The sequence below is a fragment of the Diceros bicornis genome, chromosome 18 (assembly GCF_020826845.1).
Source record: "Diceros bicornis minor isolate mBicDic1 chromosome 18, mDicBic1.mat.cur, whole genome shotgun sequence".
Lineage (NCBI taxonomy): Eukaryota > Metazoa > Chordata > Mammalia > Perissodactyla > Rhinocerotidae > Diceros > Diceros bicornis.
Window position 1 is genome coordinate 14,557,223 of NC_080757.1, and position 25,489 is coordinate 14,582,711.

The 25,489-nt window shown below is 40.6% G+C and overlaps 1 protein-coding gene and 1 pseudogene across 1 annotated transcript; both read left to right on the forward strand.

The window, feature by feature from the left end:
- The first annotated feature begins 7,255 nt into the window (after window positions 1–7,255).
- On the forward strand, window positions 7,256–8,215 carry LOC131416637 (olfactory receptor 3A1-like). Its single transcript, XM_058559295.1, has one exon. It carries the CDS (start codon window positions 7,268–7,270, stop codon window positions 8,213–8,215), a length of 948 nt encoding a protein of 315 aa, XP_058415278.1. The 5' UTR covers window positions 7,256–7,267.
- Window positions 8,216–12,242: 4,027 nt separating this feature from the next.
- Window positions 12,243–19,608, forward strand: LOC131416792 (olfactory receptor 3A2-like; annotated as a pseudogene).
- Window positions 19,609–25,489: the final 5,881 nt, after the last annotated feature.

The following is a 25,489-nucleotide window of genomic DNA, read 5'->3' on the forward strand; positions in this document are numbered from 1 at the left end:
GTTGGTGGTCTCCTACTAGGAACTTGACGTGTGTTACTTCATTTAATCTTCCCAGCAACCCTAGGTGGGAGTATTACTCTCGTTCCGCTGATGGGGAAGCTGGGGTTCCGTAGCTGCTAGTAACTGGAAGGGCGGGTCTACCCGTCTGTAAAGTCCAGCAGGCTTCCCAAAGACAGGATGCCGCCACATGGGCCGGGTGAGCAGTTAACTGAGGAGGACGTGCGAGCCCAAGGGCTGCGCTGTACAACCTCTCCAACTTCCTCTCCCTCATCACCTCTGCCACTAGACTCTCAGCTCCTAAGGACCTGGCCCAGAAAATTATGGTGGGGACAACTTCCCAGGGGGCCCCTGGTCCCTCCTAGCGCAGCACACGGCTTCTGCTGCCTCTCTCAGGAGCGTTATGAGTCTCCCAGGACACAGTCTCTGTGGCCCTCGCTAACAAGGCCCTGGGTGGGAATGCACTTTGTTCCTGAGGATTCACTAAGAATTTGAAGTTGGAAAGGGCTTCTCCAGCTTTTGCCTCCTTTCTTGGGTTTCCTCCTCATCCCCAGGTTTAGGAGTCAGCTTGTCTCTACCCCATATCCTGTTTGGACCAGACATCTGGGAGAGCAAAACCCTCAGTCTGGGGACCCAGATTCAGTCCTGGCTCCGCCTTTAGTTTGCTGGGTGGTTTTCAGAAGGCAAACAGCTTCACTATGTCCCCCTCTGTTATATGAAGTTGTTATAATCACTGCCCTAATTAGCCCCATAGATTAATATGGGGATGGAGATAAAGATGTTTGGAAAAATTCTAAATCACCACGGAGTTATGAGACATCACTGCAAAGTATTTATTAGTGTGTATATTATTTACGTGTCCTTAGCTCTCCTCACTTCCTTCTCCCCCTTCTTGGGCTAATTTCGATGTCCCAAGAGGATAACACTGTGGTGGAGAAGTCTCGGGACAGAGATGGTCCTGGCCTCTCTTTATCTCATTTCCATATATAAAGCCCCTTACCTCTCCCCTGGAGGAGCTGACTGAGCTTGTGCAGTCTCACCCGCTTTACATCCCTCTCCACAAAACCTCACTGGCTTCTGTGCCATAACAAGGTGCATTCTTTTATGGTCCTCCCTCTGCTCCTGTGTCGTAGGGAAGGGACTTTAGTTGTTACTAAGTCAAACCTCCTGGTCTTACAGATGCAGCAATCAAGGTGTCAAAAACAAAAATAAGAGACTTGCTCAGGATGACATCTCAGGTGAGTGGCAGAGCTCAGACTATGACCCAGAGACTGACGTTCCTCTTCCGGGCACCTTTATCAGTTCCCTCATTTTTCTTAGATGAAGCTTGTTTTCCGATTCTATTAGGGGTGTGTGGGAGGAGATTTAGTATTCAGCTTCCCCACATAGAACCCGGCAGCCTGATCTGATCCCTAAGACCAACCTAGTGCGTGAAGGACCTGTTGAAATTTATAAGCAGGGAGTAGTCACAGCATAATAAGGGAAGCCTGGCTGGGACTTTCATTATTATGTTGAATAAAAGTGGTGAGAGGGGGCATCCTTGTCTTGTGCCCGATCTTAGAGGAAAAGCTTTCAGCTTTTCACTGCTGAGTATGATGTGAGCTGTGGGCTTGTCATATTTGGCCTTTCTTATATTGAGATACAATCCATGTATACCCAATCTGTTGAGAGTTTTTTTCATGAAAGGATGTTGAAGTTTGTCTGTTTTTTCTGCATCTATTGAGATGATCATATGATTTTTAGCCTTCATCTTGTTTACGCACGGAATTTTCATTTCCTTCCATTGTTCTGTCAGGCTGCTCTTGAGCCAGTTCCAGGTGTTCACGTTGTTGTGGCTTTATACTACGTGTCAAAGCTGGGACCCTTAGTCCACCCTCACTATTGACCATTATTTTCCTATCTGGTCTTCTTACTAGTTTTTCTTATGGACTTAGAACCAGCTTGTCTTCTAAAAATGTATCCTATTGGCATTTCTTTTTGGTTGAGAATTGCCATAATTTATTGATTATAGAGATAAATATCTTAGTGGTACTGAATCTTCCAGTCCAAGAACATGAGATGTTTTTCCATTTGTTCAAATCACATTTTGTATGCTTCAGCTTATTTTAATGTTTTCTTTATGAAGTTATTTTACATTCCTTGTTAAGTTTAATCCCTGGGATGTATATCATCTTTTTTATGATTATAAGCATGGCATTTTCTTCCATTATATCTTGTAATAAAAAAAATTTGTTTTTATTCATGTAAGCTATTGACATCTGTACATCAATTTTTAATCCACCCAATTCGCCGAAGTCTTTTATCAGTATATAATAGTTTTCTTATCTGAATCTTGGTTTTGCAGGTATACAATCATATTATGTACAAATAATTATGATTTATCTCTTCACTTCCAATTTATCCCCAAATTTCTTTTTATTGGCCAGTATTTCCTGAACTGTGTAAAACTCAATAGGTAATTAGGCTTTTTTCCTTGTAGTTAATGGGAATGCTTCTTGTATTTCCCATAAAGAATGAAAGCAGCTCTATGATTCATGTTAAGTAAATCTCCATTATTCCTATATTTAAACAATACTTAAAATCAACAATGGGTAACATATTATCTAATGCCTTTTCAAATGTATAGAGAGAATAAATTTTTTTACTCTTAATCAATTAATATAATTTAATATACTAACATTTTCAATAATTTTAAGCCATATTTGCTTTCTTGGAGTAAACTCAACTGGTGATGAAAATTTTTGTTGTATATTTCTGGTTGCTGTATCCTAATATTTCATTTAGGATTTGCATGAATATCAGTAAAGAGTTGGCCATATTTTTCTTTCTTTCCTTTTATTTTTTTTAGTACACTTTTTGTTTTTGGTACGCTTTGTTGATTTTGGATGTCAATGTTATGCTCTCTCCACAAACTTAATTTGAGAAGCTTTCCTCTGTCTTCAGTGTTCTGGGATGGTTTAAGTATCACTGGAAAAATCTATTCTTTAAAGATTTGACAAAATTTCCCTATTTTCTGGGGAGGTGGTGGATGTTGGCAATGGGGATAATGGAATGGAGTAGCTCTAGCTTTTGGACAACTTTCTCTATTTTTTCTATAGTAATTAACCTGTTTCAATTTTTCACTTCCTCTGGGATAAGTTTTCATAACTTACATTTTTATCAAATCTTACCCATTTTGTCCAATTTTTCAAAAAAACTTTTGCATAGATGGGGGAAAAGTGACCTTTTAAGTAGATTTTTATCTTTTAATGTAACCGTGATCCTTTTTCCCTTATCAGTTATTATTTTACAGAGTTGTGTTTTTTTCTTGATTGAGTAAATTTTAAATATGTCAATTTCATTTCCCCCCTCGCCCCACCCAAAAGAAATCTCTTTGAACTTGTTATTCTGTTTTTCTCTTTTCTAATCAAGTTTTGCTTTTATTGTCACTATTTTCTTATAGTTCTTTTTCTAATTTCTTGATTTGATCATTGAATCAATTTTTTTTCTTTTATGTTTTTAGTATATTTACTTAAGGCTATGTGTTTTCTTCTGAACACTGACTTAGTCATAATCCACATGTTCTAATGTGTGTTGGTTTCAACATCTCCTTCTTCCACTCTCCCAGGGATGTTTTAGTTGTGATTCCCTGTTTGTACAACTGTTTCGTAAGGACTTTTTAAAATATTGGGATTTATTTTACAAGTCATTTTTCTTTAAATTGGATTCTGATTAAATATTATTGCCTGTATTATTTGTTATTTTGGGATTTGCTACATTTCTTGTTTATATATGCTCTTTTTGGGGTGTGAATGTTTCATGGGCACTTGGGAACGGTATAGATATCAATTAGTTCTACCTCTGGAATAATTATATTGACGTCTTTTATAGCTTTACTTTATTATGTCAACCTAACTCTATTGTAGATTGAAAGTCCCTAAAATCCCCTATTACCTTGTTTCTGGCTATTTTTCCTTGATACCCTGCACTTTTCACTTTATGTACCAATGCCAGGTGTTTGGAGCATTCGTTTTCACACTATTGTATCTTCCTGCACCTTTATAATTACAAAGTCCTCTTTTTATTCTCATTTATTTTAAGCCCTTTTTTGAATTCAATTGCATTTGATATTAAGATCATGATCCCTGCTTTATGTCGTTTATATTTGACTGATATTTTTTGTCTTTAAACTTTATGATTAACTTTGGGCTAAATTTAGGAATCAGCACAGAATTGGATTTTTTAGATCTAATCTGAAATTCTTGTCTTTTACTACCATGAGTTTAGCTCATTCAACTTTATTGTTATGTTTGATCCTAATTCTGTTCTCTTATTTCATGCTATGTTTTTTGCTTCTATTCTTTTGAAAAATTCTTTCATTATAAGGTCTATATTTGTTTTACTTTGTTTTATATGTGTGTTTATTCCGACAACTTGGAAGGCTTGTTCTAGGGTTCCATTTACAACTAGAATTTTATGTAAAGTTCTAAAACTCTATGTTTTTAGACATTGTCTCTTAATTTCCTAGTGTAAACAGTGATGAAATTAGTATATTTCCTTTCCTCTCCCTTTTCTCTTTCTCCTATACTATATGATTTATTTGATTATGTTACCTTAATCTTTTCCTCTATACTGGTTTGTGTACTTATAACTCTGTTACATAATTTATAAGATTTAAATGATATTTATAAAAAATCAATATATGGAAAATGTATAATTTACACAATAAGTCTGGAGATAAGGGTGGTTAATTTAGCACTTCAGGAAAATCATCAGGGAACCCTAGGTCTTTATGTTTTTTCTGCTTACTATCTGGAATGTTCTTTTTATTTTCAAATAGACTTCAGAGAAGTTTTAGATTCACAGCAAAACTGAGCAAGAGGTACAGGGATTTCCCATATGTCTTTTCCCCCACGTATGCATAGCCTTCTGCATTATCAAGATCCCCCACCAGAGGCGTGCATTTGTTACAATTGGTAAAGCTATATTGACACATCCTTAGCATCCAAAGTCCATAGTTCATATTAGGGTTCACTCTTGGTGTTGTACATGCTACATGTTTGGACAAATTTATAATGACTTACATCCACCATTATAGTATCATTCAGAGTAGTTTCACTGTGCGCAAAATCCTCTGTTGAATGATATCTTTTAACGCTTAGCTATGGACTATGAGGAAATAAGCACATCTATCCTTCCTCCCATCTCATCTCTTCCTTTCTGTTAATTATAACCATTTTATCTTTTCAGATTTTTAAAACATTTACATTTTATTCTATACCTATAATTTCCACAAATGTTTTAGTCTTGGTCCTATACTGAAATACATTTACAACTAACCACCTGTTCATATCCTGTGGTTTTCCCATTTTTGTCTTTATTGGCTGAGGTGTGTTTAAAAAAAAAACTTTTGTTTAAAAACCCTGGAGTCTGCTTTTTTCAAGAGTGGTTAATATTAATAATATTACTTGAAATCTTGCACTGCAAGATTAACCTTATACTTGAATAGTAGTCCAGATAGTTATAGTATTTTTGGATCACATTTTCTTTTCTTGCAAATATTGAAGGCACTTTTCCATTATATCTCGGTTCTGAATGCTGATTTGAAGAAGCGAGAGGCCAGCTTAATTTCTTTTCTTTAAAATTGACGTGACCTTTTTTGCTTGGCAACCAATTCTTTTTTTTAAAACATTGATATCCAGTAATATTACAGTGGTATGTAATAGTGCTGGAACTCTAGATATATGATTTTTCCTGGGACAAGGTAGGCCCTTTCAATCTGTAGATTCAAATACTCTCTTCTTTCTGGAAAATTTTTTGACCTGAAATTTACCGTCAAACAATTGTTCTTTCTCATTATTTTGATCTCCTTCTTTCACAATTCCAGTTGTACATATGTTGAATTTCCTTTTTTTCTGTCCCTACATCTATCATTTTCTGTCTTTTTCCATTTCATTTTGTTATCTTTTTAAATACTGGTCTTGTCTCTGTCTGAATTTTTCCCATTCTGCTGTTTCCAATTTTGTTTTTCTTTTTGTCATAATTTTACATTTCTTTAACATTTGTTCCTATCTTCTTCCAGCTTGTATTTTATGTCTTTCTTGCCATCTCTTTTCTCAGCTCTTGTATTTTTACTTTGTCCTCTTATCTCATAGAGGAAAATGCTTCCTTAAGCTTTTTCAGATTATGTTGAAATGTTTGATCACAATTTTCATCTGTTCCATGGCAACCATCTTACATGGAGTGAGTTTTATCTATTTGTTTTTCTTGGTTCTTTCCTTCCTTTTGTTTCTGGAATCCTTGTATAGATTCAGTGCTTGTTTGTTTTTGAATCCTTGAATGAAGTGAGTTTTTTTCTGAGTTAGCTATTTGCAGGAGACTTGTATCGAACAGGCTAAGCTCATGTTCCAGGCTGGCAGGAACTTACCTTATGATTCAAATTTAGGGGTGAGTTATTTTAGCTTGTTCTTGTCTTTAATCAATGTAGACAGATTGATTACTGTAGAACTCTTGTGAGTTATTTTCCTTATCTCTCACCTCTAGCTTCATGCTGTGTCTAAGTCCTGCAAATACACTTGCCTGTGAGATTCTTCCTTGAGCCCTTCCTCTGCTTCTTGAATCCAACTCAGGATCACAGAAGGGAACTATGCTATACTATGCACCCTACTCCCATCATTGGAAACTAGGGCTTTTGATTTTTTTCCTTAGTGAGTGCTCTTTTCTATGGAGAATTGTACTTGCCCAGCTTTTTCTACAGGCATGAATTTTCTCTCTCTGCCACTCTCCTATTTTATCTCCATTATTCTTGAAGCAGTCTCATCTAGTTTGTGGATTAGAGTTTTGGATATTTTCTAGTTTCTTTGAAAATAGAATCTGTATTTTTATTCTTGTTCTGCATGTCTTGGGAAAGGATGAGTTTTGAGAAGATAAAGTTCCAAATTTACTCTGCCATGTTCAAACCAGAAGTACACTTTCTGGTTAATTATTTTCCCCAAGGGTTTTGTCATTCATAATCTGTACAAATAGATTCCTTCAGCTAGGAGAGAGAGAGAGGTTCAGAGTGGTGATGTTACCTGTTCAGGCACTTGAGAATGAAGTAAAACTATTGAGATAAATGTAGTGAAAGTTTCAACATGTGTGATACAACCGGGGCAGTGGGAAAGTCCTTACTGAGAGAGGGGGAGTTTAGCAGAGGGCTCGGCATATAGAAGTTAGTTTATTTCTTCTTTTTGAACAAATATATTGAGAGGAATGATTCTTTATCTCCTTGGTTGTTTCCTTGCAGGAACTAATGCTGCCAAAATCTGGGGCCAATGGAACAGACATTACTGAATTCATCCTTCTGGGCTTGGCAGAGACACCAGAGCTGTGGCCAGTTGTCTTTGTACTCTTCCTCTTTGCCTACCTGGTCACAGTTGGGGGCAACCTCAGCGTCCTGGCAGCCATCTTGGTGGAGCCCAAACTCCATAACCCCATGTACTTCTTCCTGGGGAACCTATCAGTGCTGGATGTTGGGTGCATTACCGTCACTGTTCCCTCAATGTTGGGTCATCTGTTGTCCCACAAGCATAGAGTTCCGTATAGAGCCTGTCTCACACAGCTCTTCTTCTTCCATCTCCTGGTTGGGGTGGACTGCTTCCTGTTGACAGCCATGGCCTATGACAGATTCCTGGCCATCTGCCGGCCCCTCACTTATAGCACCTGCATGAGCCCGATGGTCCAAAGGATGTTGGTGGTTGTGTCCTGGGCTTGTGCCTTCACCAATGCACTGACCCACACTGTAGCCATATCCACACTCAACTTCTGTGGCCCCAATGTGATCAATCACTTCTACTGTGACCTCCCACAGCTCTTCCAGCTCTCCTGCTCCAGCACCCAACTCAATGAGCTGCTGCTCTTTGCTGTTGGTTTCATAATGGCAGGCACCCCCATGGCTCTCACTGTCACTTCCTATGCCCATGTGGCAGCTGCAGTTCTACGAATCCACTCAGTGGAGGGCAGGAAGAAAGCCTTCTCCACATGTGGCTCCCACCTCACTGTGGTTGCCGTATTCTATGGTTCAGGTATCTTTAACTACATGCGACTAGGTTCCACCAAGCTTTCAGATAAAGATAAAGCTGTTGGAATTTTTAACACTGTCATCAGTCCCATGCTGAATCCAATCATCTACAGCCTCAGGAATCCTGATGTGCAGGGTGCCCTCTGGCGAGTCCTCACAGGGAGACGGTCATTGGCTTGATGAGGTCTCAAGTGTCACTTCCTCCATCCTCCCTTTCTCTTTTTGGACAAAAAGAGAAATCCTCTGGGTTCAGCAACCAGAACAAATGGTCTAGAACTGCTACTATCTCCCTAAGCATGAGGATTTTGTAGGGGATAATAGTTATTGTTTCTCAAAGAAGCTCTGTTAATTATAAGCAATGTGTATGTAGGTTCTCCTAGGCCAGGCACCTTGACAAATTAAACTTCAGTCACTGTGTACTCTCTTTTCTGAGAAGACGTGAAACCTGGGAATCCCTGAATGCTCACAGCTTCATGTCCTACACGTTGGCTATATCCTGGGATCCCAAAAATATCCCAGCAAACTCCCTCTCCCAACCCCAGGGGGTCATAGGATTCTCTCAAGTTCATGTATGGTTGGTCAGTTTATAAAACATAGACCTGGAGCTCAGGATTATGTTATTTCTGCCATCAACCTTCTACAAGCCTCAAAAAGTAGCTCATTTCTTTCCTATCACACAATTATCCCACAGGATATAGAGGAGACAGATGGGAAGCTGTGTGGTCATGTACTCTCTAGTAACTCCAGAAAGCATGATCCCTGTGTGCAGCTCTCAGACCTGTTTTTAAATTTTAAAATTCCATTAACACATATGATATATCTTATGATACAAAAATGAATTGCCCTCACCTATCCTTCCTCATGTGTTTAAAATCCTTTAAAAGATAAGCGTTTATAACCTAAATCTCATTTCAACATTAAAACAAATCCAGAATACTCAATACTAAATTCCCCTCTAAATTCTTACTCTCAGTCTCCAGATCTGCTAGCTAAGACAACCCATATCTGTAAAAATGAATCATAGGGTGATGCCTCACCCTAAATTTCCCTTATCAGTAGGAGAGTATGTCTCTAACCTAGAACATCATCTCATCTTGTTTGCTGCTTACCAGCCTTTAGTCCAGTCATGATTTAGCTGAATTTTCCTTCTAGCCTCCCTTTTAGGATTAATTGCCCATTCCTGGCATCTCTACTGTGCCACCGGTGTTTCCTGATTAATTTCTCTAAAACTTCCCTTTGGCCTGTAAGTGTGACTTGGCTTCTCCGTGATATTTTATGGAGGTAAACAGACTGACAAGATGGAGTATGATGGAGATGAAGAGAAAGGATGTGAGAGAGGGAAGCAAAACAAGATTGGAAGTGGGGAGTTTGTTGAAAAAATGAAGATGAAAGATGAAGAATAGGAGACATAAGATAGAAATGCAGGCAAAAGTGTTTGAGAAGGGAAGATAGAGGTATTGGAGAGGACCAGATGGAGGACAGAGAGAGATAGAGTGGGAGATGAGACAGCATGGAGGAATTGGACAAGACGCCTTGAGACTGTTAAAAGACCAGAGGAGGAAGTAGGGTAATAAACTTAGTGGGTCAGGGATGAGAGATGCAGGCTTCTCTCAATGGTGGCAGTCCTAATGCCACCATTGTAGTCCATTCTCTTCACCAAGGATAAAGTAATCTTTTAAGTTGTCCAAAAGTGTGCATTTCCTGCTTCTCTAGACAAAAGGTGCTCCTAGAATGTCAGGGACAATATTATTAGATGGGAAAAGAGAAGAAAAGGACTGCAGGGTATTTTATCCACCTACATCTCTAAAGGGTCATCAGAGTTTGTGCACTCAACTTGCCAACTTATTCCCTACCTTTTGGGTCATGCCTGCCAAGACTGTCAACAGACATAAGGAAAAGATGGCTCTTTCCGATCCCTTTTTAGTCACCAGACAAATTTCAGGGATACAAAGATCGAGCTTCCTCCAAGGGTTAAGAAAACCTGTTGAAGAAGACCCACAACATGGTTCTCACCTCATCACTTCCTCTCATCGACAACATTCTGGACATTGAGTAAGTTCTTTGCCTTCTCTGGGTCTGTCCTTGACAGAGGCACAAGGTAGTCATCAAGGATCTTCCACCTCTGGTGTTCTCTGATTCTACTGTCTGAATGAACAGAAAGACTGTCTCACTCAGTTTACCCTGAAGAGTTACCACATCTTCCACCCTCACTTCTTCTATCCACCAGAATTAAACACTACTGCAACACAGAGCTTATTGTTCACTTCCAAAAATCCCCGTGTCTCTGGCCCTTCTTCCATTTGGACACTCATTTGAAGCCTCAAGGGATGGTTTTGTGTGGCATCATCCCTGGGGTGGAATGGATCAACTGGTTCAGCATCATAAAGAATGACCAAGGACACTGGTTCCCAGCACTCTGTCCACCCTCCAGGATCATAGGGTTTCTTTAACTACTTGAGAGATTTCCTTTCCTTTGGAATTTGTCTCTTCTTTTTCATTCCAGATTGGAAATTTCTTTGCTATTTAGAAATTTTACTATACATGTAATATATCATGTTGTAAAAGTTCAAAGTAGTATGTTGTCATTGCCCTTTTGTGCCATTCCCACAATAATCCCATTTTTTAAAAGTAACTATTGGTAATGGCTGGTGTTTAGCTTTTTAGTAAATGAACACACACACACACATTCAAACAACATACTATTGTGTAATCTGCTTTTTCCCTGTGCACACTGCATGGTATAATTGTTTACATGTCAACCAAAAAACCTATCTTATCCATTTTAAAGGCTGCATAATGTTCCATTTTATGTATAAACTATAATCTATTTAACTAAACTTCTATTGATGTAATTCAAGTTATTTTCTTTTTTTAAATTGCTAATAATATTGGGACTACTATTATTATTTATATATCTTTTCATACTTCTGAAATTATTTTCACTGGTTAAATACAAATAAATAATTTGTGTGTGTATGTGTGTGCACTCATACTAAGGAAACGCAAAGTTAAAATTGGTAAATATTCTGCCTTTCTATTTGCCAAAAAATGTTCACCCTTTTAAATCTTGATTGGCAGTTTATGAGAATATTTGTTACCTCACTTGTTGACTTCACTGGGTGTTATAAATAGAACTTTTTGTCTTTGATAATTAGATTAAATATTGTATTATTTTTAAATTTGTATTTCTTTACTTATTGTGGTTGGATATATATTTTTATATATTTATTTGTTATTTGTATTTATTCTTTCAAAATTACCTGTTTATGTTTTTGCTCCTTTGGGGGTAGTTTATCTTTATCTTAATGATTGGTAGAAACACTTCATGTTTTAGGATAGTATCTATTTGCCATGTATGTTGCAAATATATTCTTTAATTTCCCATTTATTTAACTTTGTTTAGAGTGTCTTTTGCCCAGAGTAAGTTTGACATTTTTATAAAGTTTTCCCTCTTTTTTGTGTGTCATGCTTATAAAAAATGACTTTCCCATCTAAATGCTCTATAAATTTTTATCAGTGATGTTTTTGTAGTACTCTTGCATTTCTTTTGTAGTCAAATCATTAACATATAAAGAATTTGTTTTTTGTATGTTCTAACATTTTCCACAATTGATAAAAATTGCCCAACACCATAAAAGGTAAGCTTGATCATATATATAGTGCATGTGATATTATGTATATAATCTCATAAGAGTCACCAAGATCCAGAAGAAAAGGCCCTCCACTCATATTTCCCCTCAGAAACAATAATTTGGACAAAAAGTGACTTTGTGGAGCTTTAGGATCTAGGTAGGAGACCCTCGTGGAGCCCAAGACCACGGAAAGCTGTTTTGAGAAGACAGGCCTGTGCCCAGGTGGCCGACTTGCTGACAATAGTCCTGGCTACAGACCTGGAAACAGCCCTGTCCCCTGTGGACTCAGCTGCAGCCTCGTTTTGCCTTGGCCCTACACCAGCAACATCTTCCAAGGGACCCAGCTGGAGTCATGCCCACCTGTGTCCAATTAACAGGCCCACCAACCTCAACTCTGGCTGTGGATGCTGAAGTGGTCCGTGACACAACACCAGCTCCTCTTAGCTACAAGTCCTGCCTGCCCAGGGACAAGGCAGGAGACATGCCCATCCACGCCCCTGAGACAGGCCCTCCAACCTCAGTCCAACTGCAGACACTGGAACAGACCCATAACTTGGCTCCAGCACCTCACAGTCATGGGCCAGGAGCACTCCTGCTTGTCCAGGGACCTGCGAGAGGACACATTCTTCTGTGCTGCCAGAGGTAGGCCCGCTGACCTCGATCTGACTGCAGATCTTGAAGTGGCCCTGTAACCCAGCTCCTACCCCTTGAAGCTGTGGGCTGGGAACCCTGCCCACCCAGGGACCTTGAGGAAGACAAGCTCCCAGAGGTAGGCCTGCCAAACTTAATCTGACTGTAGATCTTGAAGTGGCCCTATAACCAATATCCAGCTTCAAAGCGACATCTCTGCAGTTTATTGGGACCAGCTCCAGGCATCCTTGACAGGATGTTAAAGCCTGAACCATGAAAAGTGCTCTCATGTCTGTTAACTCTCCCTATTCAGAATGCCATTATACCCCACTCCTTTGGTCCTCATGAACCACTCCCACAATGCTCCTCTATAAACAAGAGGAGCTTCCAGTTCCTGCCAGGGTATATTGGCTAGTGTATTAGTTTCCTATTGCTGCTGTAACAACTTACCACAAATTTAGTGACTTACAACAAGAGAAATTTATTCTCTCAGTTCTGGAGGCCAAAAGTCCAAAATGAGTCCTCCAGGGTTTACTTCAAGATGTCAGCAGGGCAAGTTCTTTCTGGAGGCTCCAGGGGAGAATCCATTCCTTGTCATCTCCAGCTTCTAGTGGCTGCTGGCACTCCTTAGCTTGGGCCACATCACTCCAGTCTCTGTTTCCGTTGTCATATTGTCTTCTTTTCCTCTGCAATCAAAAATCTCTCTCGTGCCAGCCCCGTGGTGTAGCGGTTAAGTGCGCATGCTCCACTGCTGGCAGCCTGGGTTCAGATCCCAGGCGCACACCGACGCACAGCTTGTCAGGCCACACTGTGGCGGCATCCCACATAAAGTGGAGGAAGGTCAGCATGGATGTTAGCTCAGGCGCAGTCTTCCTCAGCAAAAAGAGGAGGATTGGCATGGATGTAAGCTCAGGGCTGATCTTCCTCACCAAAAAAAAAAAACAAAACAAAACTCTCGCTCTGTTATAAGGACTCTTGTGATTACATTTAGGACCCATTTGGATAATACAGGATAATCTCCCCAGCTGAAGTCACCTAACAATCACATCTACAAGTCCGTTTTACCACATAAAGTAAATTTCAGGCATTAGGACCTGGATATCTTTGGGGACCCTTATTCAGCTCATCATAGCCTGGTATGAGAATTGTTCTTGGTGAGCAAATTATTTCCTCTTAAATCATAGATGGGACTTTTTTTCTCAGAATTTGCTGAGACCTAACCTTAATTACTCTGGAGAAACTGAGGAGAAGAGGGAGAAGTTCTTGAGGAGGACAAGAATCATCTTGTAAGGCATCTGCTTCCTGTGAGGTCTTTGCATGGTCTTCAAGATAAAGGAGATGGACCTCCTCCAGATGGAAGGGATGCTTTTGCCAGACAAGTGGGTTCAAGAGAGTCTGAAGTTCAAAATTCTCATGTGCATCCTCTCAAACATCCCCACCCCAGGACTCAAGGTCTCACTCCTTCCCTATCAGTGCCCTGGATTTAGCAGAGAGGAGCCAACTAAGCTACACAGTCAGCCTCCCTTGTAGCACTGCCACCTTTACAGTTAAGTCCTAGGCCTGATTTTCTGCACTGTCTGCCCTGTGGCTGCAGAAGGTTAATTGTCTCATTAAATTTTGTGATGCAAGTTTTTGGCTTTCACAATATACCCTGAATTGATTGTTGGCTGACCTAGGTTTAGAATTCTGTTTCTTCAAGGATTCCAAAAAGGTTAACAAAAGCCATCCTTTATTCTTAAAACTCCACAATTCTTATAATCACCATGATTCTCATGATATTAATGTGTTAGTGCTAGCACATAACCCAGTATTTCTCCTTCTACCTGTGCCTCCTCCCAATCTAGCACAAGCCAGTCTTTGTAATTCTGCTGGGGTTATCACCAACCCCACATACCCCAACCAGTAGTGAATGGTTTAGTTCCATAATTCCATCTGCAGGATGTGCTTCCCAGGGCTATTCCCAGTATCAACTGTTTCAGTTGCGTTCCCGCCAAATCAGAGCATGAGACAGGTTGTGTGTGTGGTTTAATTGGAAAGTCATCTCAGGGAGTAAGAGGTTATTTATTTGGGAGGTGGTCCCAGGGAGTAAGACTGAGGTTATGAAGAGAGTGAGACAAAGAAGGAAGAAGTATCCCTGAGGAGGGCTGCGTTACCAAAGTCCCCACTATGGACAGCAGAGACTTGATCATGCAAGGGTATATAGAATGCCTCCCAGAATTGTCTGAAGAAGAGGCAGTGGGGCACTTATCTATTGGTTCCTGGGCATTTATCTATTGGTTCCTATCTCCTGTTGACAAGTTGCCCTCTGCACTCTGGGCTCCACATGTGCTCAGACCTAGTCAGCCCCTCGTGTTCACATCAGAGGATCAGGAGGAAGCGGGAACACTGTCAGCTTGCAATGGGCAGAAGCCTGCAGGGAATTGTCCAACCCAGCCACGACTGAGATCAGAAGAAAGGCTGAGTAAGACATGAGTCAGAACATCTGCTATGTCTGCTACAATCTACTTCATAGGATTGTTGCAAGGACTGAGAGAGATTCCAGGCTTGTAAAGGTCTTAGCACATTACCATGCAGGTAACAAGCGCTTCTAAATGTTATAAGTTGGTATGTTGACATATCGTCGAATTCTACTAGCAACTTAATGAATCTTATTCATTCATAATCTTCAGAGCAATTCTCTCTGGCAGAAGATGTGCTCATTTCACAGGTGAGGAAACTGAGGCCTAAAAGGTTGCAGCAGCTTGTCCAAAGTCAAACCACTATTAACCAGAAGGTCAGGTCTGTCTACAGTGCTTTTCCTACTGCACCAGGCTCCTCTGGTGGGAGAAGAGAGAGAACTCTCTCCTGGGGAGGGGGTGTTGGATGAGTAATCATTGGTGGATGTAGGAGTCAGAAGAACCCACTCCTCAACCTTCCCTCATCTTCTGTATATTAACCTGTGACCTTCACCAGGGCTTTCATCTTGTAAGGGCCTGGCCTAGACAATCATATTGGTAGGCAGCTTCCCAGGAGTCCTTCCTAGTTCAATATAGCTCTTCTACCACCACTTCCAGAATCATTATAGGAACCCCAAGACACAGTCCCAGTGGCCCCCACTAACAAGGCCCTGAGGGAGAGAGCACCACATCTTGAGGACTCATTAGGAAACTGGGTTTGAAGGAAGCTTCTCCCTCATGCCTCTCTTCTGGGGCCACCTCCTCATCCCCAGGTCCAAGGCAAGTCTGGAAATTAGCTTGTTTCTTCTCAAGAGCCCTGCTTGGGGCTGACGTCTGGGGAAGAAAACTCCTCCTTTAAGAAACATATATCTAGTCTCAATTACACCCTTAGATTCCTGGGTGACTTTGAGGATATATATAAGTCCTGTAGGCCCCAGTGACACCACCATTCAGCGGAATATATCACCTGTGTAACTATGTGCCATAAAGCCAGGGCTAGAGATAAAGCCTTTTTTAAGAAAGTCTAAATACAAGAAGATGTACGACACTGTTGCCGTATTTACGAAGGGCTTGAGTTGTTTACAAATCATCTTGTCTCTCTCCCCATCTGTGTCCGCTTTCCTGGGAGGACTAATTTCTGAGGCCCTCAAAGGATAACACCAAAGTTAAGATAGCTCTATTACAGAGAAGATGTCAACTTGTTTTTCCTCATTTTCTTACATATAGCCCCTTACTTGCTCTCTGGGTGGATAACTGGGTTTCATAACTCCTCACTTTCTTTCCTGAAGAAACTTCACTGGCTTCTATGCCCATGCCAAGGTGAGTACACTCCAGGGTCCTTTTTCTGCTCTTACAAAACAGAGACAGGGCTCTATTGCCATCAGCTCAAACCTGACTTTACACATGGTGCAACTGATACCCCTGAAAAGGGAAGACTTTGTAGGAGAAGATCCAAGGTGATAACCCAGAGATTCTGGCTCCTTTTCTGGGCAGCTTCGCCCATGTCCCTCTTTCCTGAGGAAGTGTGCTCTCTGTTACTGTTAGGTGAGAGTAGGAAGGGATTTGCTGAGTCCAGTTCACTGTTCAGGACCCACTTCATCAGGCAGCGTAGAACCTTCACTCTAGTCAGAGACCTTGTTTAGCCTTTTCATCCCAGGGAGCATGGAGGGATTGGTTGGAATTTCAGAGTAGACAGCTGTCATAGCTCAGTAAGGAGAACCTGGGGCTCATTACAAAGCCCTGAAAGTGTTAATGCATGAGGGCTTCTCATAATGGACATTATGTCCATCTGACACTCTGGACGTCTCTGGATGATTGGAGGTCATTCCAGAATCTCACCGATTTCAAGGAAGCCACATCTCTGGCCATCTCAGGGTTGGCAGCAGCTGTCTTGTTGTTCTTCTATTCCTGGCTCTAACTCACTTGTCTGTGAGAGATACCCCTCCCAAGCGCCTTATTCTTTCGAGCAGTTTACATTGACATGAAACATGTCAGTGTGTGGATTGCTACATTACCTGCTTGTCCCACCAAAACCAAGGAAAGTAGTAGTCCTTTCAGCAACCTTGCACCCTGCACTTGCCCCTACACCTCCCCTATGTCACACTATCCACAAAAGACTAGCCCAAATTCCACTGTGCCCAGAAAGCCTTCCATGACACCTCTAGCTCATCCTGAAGCTCTCTTTCTCTGAAATCCTATGGACAGTTGCCCATCCATTTATTTATTTAAGAAATATTGAGTACCCACTATGTGTGAAGTAAGTATTGCTATTGGAAAACTGAATCAAACATGTATTCTGTCCTCAGGTCACTTTAGAAGTAGGGGAGATATGCTCTCTAGAGAAATGACTTAGCTAGAAATGACTTAGCTAGAAGGTAAACAGTAATAAGTTCCATGAAATAATGTGTAGTGAGAGTTTAGGGGAGAGGGACAGAGATCATTTTAAGATGGGGAAGTTTCCAAGTAGTATTCATTCAACAGCCAGCATTTGAGTCAAATCTTGAAATATTTGGGCATGTGGCATTGGAGGGAAGCCATTGCAGGAAGAGAAAACAGCCTGAGCAAAGAAGTAGAAAATCCCAAGGTCACAATCACAAAGGCTTGTTAATACGGATCCATAGGGAAAATGGAGTGTAGCTAATTGTTCTTTAATATAATATATGTAAAGATTATTATCCACCCACTGATTTGTCAATTTGCAAAGAATTTATCAATTATCAATTTCATCGATGATGATCAGGCCTGAGGATGATCCCCCCATTCACCAATAACGTGATCTTAGCATTTTAAGGCTTAGAGATCATCGCATCCAACTTTTCATCCATGTGAGCTCAGGTCCTATCACTCTTTCCCTTCTCCCTAACTCTAAGGAATACTAGGGAATACTAGACTCCCACTGCTTGTGATCCTCTGATTCCAGCGTATTCTATGCAAGGGACTAACAGTACCCTTAGTGAAGCTCTAGCTCAGTTTATTCCATGGGCAGTAGAGAGACAATGATACTTTTTGATCAGGAGCTTATTATAAGGCCTGAAAGACTTAGCTCAATCTGGCTCTCTACGTATGTGCCTGCTTCATTTGAGGACACCTCCTTAGATCTATCGGTCAATCTACCACTCTTCAGTTAAGAATGTGTAAGGACAGTGGCTGTGCAATGCAGAAGACTAATTATACCTAGCAGCAACAAAACCAAGGTATGCTTACAATGCTGATTTCAGAGGGGGTGGCAAAAGAATAAATAATTTTAAATTTAACTGTTACGCAAAGTCCAGTGTAAGTCTTAATTAACAACAAGAGCTCTAGATATTTATTGACCAGGGGATTTTGAATTTATACTTCAGAGTATGTCCGTCACCTTCGAGAAATGTAGTTGGCTGTACTATCTGATATCCACAATCATGGGTATCGTCTCTCTGATTATTGCCATAACTTTTCTTCATCTTCAATATTTCCAGAAGCCTTGAAACCTAGGTTATGTTTTCAAATGCTTTCTACTTTCTCTGTAAATATCATTAATTGTTCTATTTTGAAATCTGTTATTGGTTTGGGCTGATTCTTCAGAGAAAAATGGGGAGATTTCCTCTGAATCTCACTACATCAAAGAGAAAGTCTGCTTTTCTCTTAATTTATTTTCCCAAGCATTCTCACCCTTTCAGCTAGGAAAGGATGGGAGGGACAAGATGATGGTGGCATTGGGCATCTCAGCAAAGAGCAGGATAAAGGCTTTGAGGTGATGGGGGAGGTCAGTGAGTGAGGTGTGGCCTGGGGAGTGGGAAAATCATCATCTGGACAGCTGGGAACTTCCTGAGGTTTTGAACATAGGTGATTGACAACATTTGTGTTGAGTAAATAAATTGAGTGAACTGATTCCTCCCCCCTGGGACATTTCCTTACAGGCACTCATTGATCCAGAAGCTGGGACCAACAGGACAGCTGTGACTGAGTTCATTCTACTGGGCCTGGTGGAAAACGAAAAGCTGCAGTCTGTGGTCTTTGTCCTCTTCCTCTTTGCCTACCTGGTCACAGTCGGGGGCAACCTCAGTATCCTGGCAGCCATCTTTGTGGAGCCCAAACTCCACACCCCCATGTACTTCTTCCTGGGGAACCTGTCAGTGCTGGATGTTGGATGTGTCACTGTCACTGTTCCTGCCATGTTGAGTCGTCTCCTGTCCCACAAGCGTACAATTTCCTATGAAGCCTGCCTCTCCCAGCTCTTCTTCTTCCACCTCCTGGCTGGAATGGACTGTTTCCTGTTGACAGCCATGGCCTATGACCGATTCCTGGCCATCTGCCGGCCCCTCACCTATAGCACCCGCATGAGCCAGGCAGTCCAGTGGACATTGGTGGCTGTGTCCTGGGCTTGTGCCTTCACCAATGCACTGACTCACACTATTGCCCTAAGTACCCTCAACTTCTGTGGTCCCAATGAGGTCAATCACTTCTATTGTGACCTGCCACAGCTCTTCCAGCTCTCCTGCTCCAGCACCCAACTCAATGAGCTGCTGCTCTTTGCTGTGGGTTTCATAATGGCAGGTGCACCTGTGGTTCTCATCATCACCTCCTACATCCACGTGGCAGCTGCAGTTCTACAAATCCGCTCAGTGGAGGGCAGGAAGAAAGCCTTCTCAACATGTGGCTCTCACCTCTCTGTGGTGTGTCTTCTCTATGGGACCGGTATCTTCAACTACATGCGTCTGGGTTCGGAGGAGGCTTCAGACAAAGATAAAGGGGTTGGTGTTTTCAATACAGTTATCAACCCCATGCTGAACCCACTAATCTACAGCCTTAGAAACTCTGATGTTCAGGGTGCCCTGTGGCGGGTACTTGTGGGGAGGCGGTTTCTGACCTGAGAGTTGATAGGGTTGATAGGAAATAGGGTCCCTCATTTCCTGCCTCTTCTAGATTGAGAAAGATTTCCCATGAAGGCAATAACCTGTAAAAATGGTTCATAACAATTTTTCCTATCTCCTGATGCCTGAAAGAGTTTTGTGATATGCTATAAAACCCTCCATAATTCAATCATTTAGTCATACAACAAATATTTATTGAATTGCTTCATGATCCAGACACTCTTCTAGGGCACTGGTGAAGGAGAGAGACAAAAGACATGAAAGTCTCCGCACTCATCAACTCACATTGTAATGAAGGGACAAAATAAATGAAATAAATAGCATCCTGTATGGAACATCATATAGTGATAAGTGCTACAGATGGAAACAAATAAGATGGGGGATAACGAAACTGGGTTCTGCCGGGCAAGTTGCCACCTTGGTTTGGCCCTGCTCACTTTCCGGGTAGAGTTGAAGCCTTGGAAGCCTGGGAGTTCTGCGCAGCAATGTCCTACAGAGAAGGGCTATTTGGGTAATCATAGCCTAAGTAACCAAGAATATTACTGCCAAGTTTTCTTCTGGAGGGGATGTGAGATTCCCTCCAGATCAGAGTGCAGAAAGCTGTTTTAATCCAGTGCCAAGTGGGCTCAGTGCCAAGGATTATTCTATATTACTGTTCACCTTTCACCTCCAAAAAAATCAGTTCATTATATTTTCTACCACACCAGGATCCTATAGGATGTTTAAGGCACAGTTAAGGTCTAGAGAGGGAAAGAGCCCACTCAATAAAAACTACATTAATGCATGTGTGATATATCTTCAGGTCAAAAACGGAATGTTCCATCTCCATCCCCTGCATGTCTTTCTCTCTTATTGGATAAGTCACCTTCCTCACATATATGATAAAGCCTTGGAAATAACAAACATTTATGCTCCAAAATGGTCCTTAGAATTTTCAGTGTAGAATGCCCAATATAGTCTTCTCCTCCAATGTCTTAATTTTCTCTCCCAAAGCTCCTAGCTCACAAAATATCCATAAATGAAGTCTCTGAGAGTGATGCCTCTTTCTAACTTTATTTTATTAGTACATCAGCACAGCTCCAACCCATAGAATTTCCTCATCTTCATGTTTATCCAGACTTCAGCTCATCCATTCCTGATTTGTGTCTTTTCTCCAGCCTCCTTTGGAAGGCTACTTACCCTGTCCTGGCAATCCTACTGCTCCTCTACTGTATCATTCCTAAAACTGTCCCGTGGCTACACCTGGAGCCTGACTTCTCTATGATCTCTTCCTGGAGCCAAGGAACGGAAAGGATGGAATGAGATGAGCACAGGAAGAAAAGACATGAGAGTGGGAGGGAGGACAGGATTGGGAGTGGAGGAATGAAGATATAATATGAGGATAGAGGGAGGGATGGGATAACATGGTGAGTAAGAGAGGTAAGAGGAAAGGATAGAAATTAAGGAAAGGACACAAGGGAATGGGACATGAGAAAGGGTGGAGAATTAGGAGTATCAAACAAGATGCCTCAGGAATGTTGATGAGGTCAAAGATGGGTGTGGAGAAAATGAAGAATGAATAAAGATGGGAGATGAGAATAAAATTCATGCTATAGAATCACTTCCTATTAGTGTGTGGCCATGTAATAACTAGCATCTTTGATGTTATTGTTGGGCCCCACCCTTCCTACTAGGAAAAAACCTCTGAGTTTTGCTGGAGGTATAATGATGCAAAGTAGTCTGGGAACTCATCTTCTGCTTCCCCTGGCTAGGAGAGGATCCTAGAAGGACAGAGAATAGGACTGACAGATGGGGGAGGAGGGAGGATGTGGGTGCTGAGGGTTCATCCTCCACAACCCCACTTGGCCATCAAAGTCATCATCCTCCCTGCCTTTGGAGACAGTGCCTGCCATAGAGTCTAGAGAACAGAGATGAAATATGTCTCTTTCCTGATACTCTTGGGTCTCCAGACGCTTCGGGGTTAAAGAGAATGAGCTTCACTCAAAAGGTAAAATTCATGTGAATGAAAATCAGGAAAGTGGATTATGAGTATTGCTCTGTGATCTTAGAAAGTTCCTTTGCATGGTTGGGCTTGTTTCTACCTGTACCATAGGGAACTGGGACAAGATCATCTCTCCACAGTTCTTCACATTTAGTGACCTTTGATCACAATAGTCTGGATGAACTTTTTCCTAGGGCTGAACAGAAAACATTTTGAGAGTATTACCACCACCATTTCCATCACTCCACTTACTCCATGAGCTTTTAACACTGTCCCAGCTAATTTTACCTGTTACCCCAGAAGATCCCCAAGTCTTGGCATCACTTCCTCCTGAGCATTCATCCCAAACTCTTAAGGATGTTTTCCTTGGAAATTGTTCCTGAGTCCTGCCTATCCGCCAAGACCAAAGGGCTTCTCTAACAAGTGGGGAAGCTGTATTTCCTCTGGGATTTCTCTCTTTCTGTAAATGTAACTATCTTTATTTTAAAATTATTTAGAAACATTATGTCTGATAGTGGAAACATTCAGACAATATTATTTCATCAAGCAGAAAATAAAAATCCAAGTGTTCCTTCACTGCACCAAAAATACCATTATTCTGAGTTAACTCCTCTTAAGAATTTTACGTTTATTCCTCCAGATTTTACACATAAATGACAAGCACATTTCATCTCTCTAGAACTGTTACTGTTCTGTGATCTTGTTACTGCAGCAAAGTGGTTCTGCTGCTTGGTGAGTTGATATCAGATCCTTCACCAGAAGCAGTTCTCAGACAAAGTGAAATTTATTTGTGCCAAATAAAGGAGACCACATGGAATTCTTCCCAAAGTCATGGCTCCTCAAACAAATGGAAGCAGGTGTCTTTTGTTTCAGGTGGGGGATGAATGTTTAAAAGGGAAGTTTTATCATCACGTGTAGAGGTGGGCATTAGCCTGCACAGGTGCAATCTGAGAACATGGTCTCACATACATCACATGTGATGCTCATAAGGCCTAGGATCCTCCTGGGGCAGAGATCTTAGTATTACAATGAGGCAGAGAGTGAGTTTAGATTATCTCCAGGCCATCTACACAGGCTCTGCTCTCGTGATGGGGCTCGGTCTGGTTCAGGCCTGTTGACAATGGTCTCTCTTCCTAACATAGCCCTGAGAAACAACCTGAAGCACATTTTAAACTTCCTTTGAGCTGCTTAGGGCATACACTGGTGAAAATCTGTTTTTTATTTTTCCTATACATTATGCAATATAATCTTTTACATGACAAAGACTAAAATTGTGCTTTATCTGTTTTAACGGTTGCACAGTATATCATTGTACATATAAACCATAATTTATTTAGTCAAACCTCTATTGATATAATTTGGGTTGTTTCCAAGTGTTTTACAATAACAAACAATGCTGTGGTGAATATCTTTACAGAGATGTCTTTCCAAATTTCTGTAATTATATACCTAGGATCAATTCCTATGAATAAATTTATCAAATTAAAGGAAATGCATCCTCTCCAACACAAGTTGTTTCCTGTCTTGTTAATTATAGCCATTCTGATGGGCATGAGGTGATATCTCATTGTAGTTTTGATTTGCATTTCCCTGATAGTTAGTGATTTTGAAGATCTTTTCATGTGTCTGTTGGCCATCTGTATATCTTCTTTGGAGAAATGTCTGTTCAGGTCTTTTGCCCATTTTTTAATTGGGTTGGTAGTTTTTTTGTTGTTGAGATGCATGAGTTCTTTATATATTTTGGAGATTAAGCCCTTATCAGATGTATGGTTTGCAAATATCTTCTCCCAATTGTTAGGTTGTCTTTTCGTTTTGTTGATGGTTTCCTTTGCTGTGCAGAAGCTTTTTAGTTTGATGTAGTCCCATTTGTTTATTTTTTCTATTGTTTCTCTTGCCCAGTCAGACATGGTGTTTGAAAAGATGTTGCTAAGACCAATGTCAAAGAGCGTACTGCCTATGTTTTCTTCTAGAAGTTTCACAGAGAAGGGAACTCTCATACACTGCTGGTGGGAGTGCAAACTGGTGCAGCCACTATGGAAAACAGTATGGAGATTCCTCAAAAAATCAAGGATAGAACTACCATATGATCCAGCTATTCCACTGCTGGGTATTTATCCAAAGAACTTGAAAACACCAATTTGTAAAGGTACATGCACCCCTGTGTTCATTGCAGCGTTATTCACAATAGCCAAGACTTGGAAGCAACCTAAGTGCCCATCAAGGGACGAATGGATAAAGAAGATGTGGTATATATACACAATGGAATACTACTCAGCCATAAGAAACGATGAAATCCAGCCATTTGTGACAACATGGATGGACATTGAGGGTATAATGCAAAGTGAAATATGTCAGAGGGAGAAGGTCAAATACCATATGATTTCCTTCATTAAGTAGTAGATAATAACAACAATAAACAAACATATAGGGACAGAGATTGGATTGGTCGTTACCAGAGGGGAAGGGGGGAGGGAGGAGGGTGAAAAGGATAATTTGGTACATGTGTGTGGTGATGGGTTGTAATTAGTATTTTGGTGGTGAACATGATGTAATCTATGCAGAAATAGAAGTATAATGATGTACACCTGAAATTTTTACAATGTTATAAACCAATGTTTCTGCAATAAACAAAGAATTAAAATAAATAAAAATAAAATAAATAAAGGAAATGCAAATGTAAATTTGGAGATATACTTGCACACACAAACATATTGTTCTCTAACTTTCCACGACTTTTGCACCAACTTGTACATCCACTGGGTTATGATAGTGTCTGTTTATCCACATCCCTGCCACCAAGGGTTGTTATAAATAAAGATCTTTAACTTTTACAACCTGAAGTTTGAGAAATGGCAGTATTTTATTTGAATTTTAATTCTGGTTAACACTGCAATTAGATATCTTTTTACATATTTAACGGCCAATTGTATTTCTTCTTTTGGAATTGCATTTTGGTAAATTTTGCTCTGTTTTCCATTGGATTGGTTTTTTTTTTTTTTTTTAGGAAATCTTGTTTGTTACTTTTTGTCATGTAGGTTGCAAATATTTTCTCTAATTTGCCATTTGTTTTCCATTTTGATGTTTGTTTTGCCAAATAGATGTGTGTCGTTTTTACGTGGTTGGATCTGATTGCCTTTTCTTATAATGCTTTTTAATTTTGTGTCTCACTTTGAGTGGAAAAAATTTCTCCATCTGTATCAGGCAAGATAGGCTAGGCGATATTGTGCTAACAAACAGCCCCTAAAATCTCAGTGGTTTACAACAGCGAAGATTAATTTCATATTCATGTGACCTCAATTATCTAAGCTCTGGTTCGAAGAAGAGTTGTCTTTTAGATTGTTCATCTTTTTTCTTATTGTGAGGACAAGAGTAATGACTTCCAAGCTCTTTATATGTCAGAGTGGAAACCTGGAATCTACATTTTATTTTATTTGATAATTTCTTATGGTGAACGTTTATGGCCTTTCTGAATTCTAGTTCCCCCTTTTTAACAGCTAACAGTTTCATTTGGCATCCAGGAGGTTCCGTACCCACGGCTCCAGAGTGGAGACATCAGCATATCTAACTGGCCTGGCCACAGTGCTGGTTCTACGTGGGAATGTGACCTAAGTTAGTTTAATAAGAGTCTTTATACTAGCATTTCCCAACTACGTTTCCGTGACAGAATTAAACCATATACAAAATGATTTGAGTGACCATTTTCTCAATATTACCCCAGCTATATAGTTAGCAACATTCTAGATGCACAGAACAGAAGTTAATTCATTACATAGAATGGATACCTTAGGTTATTAGATCTTAATTCCCTTTGGAAACCCCCGTTGAGAAGGACAATTCTAGACTTTTGCTCCTAGTCAACCAAAGAAACATCCTTGCCCTCAGAAGTCTGAGAAGCATTAAAGAGCTACCAAGTGAGGAACTGAGGG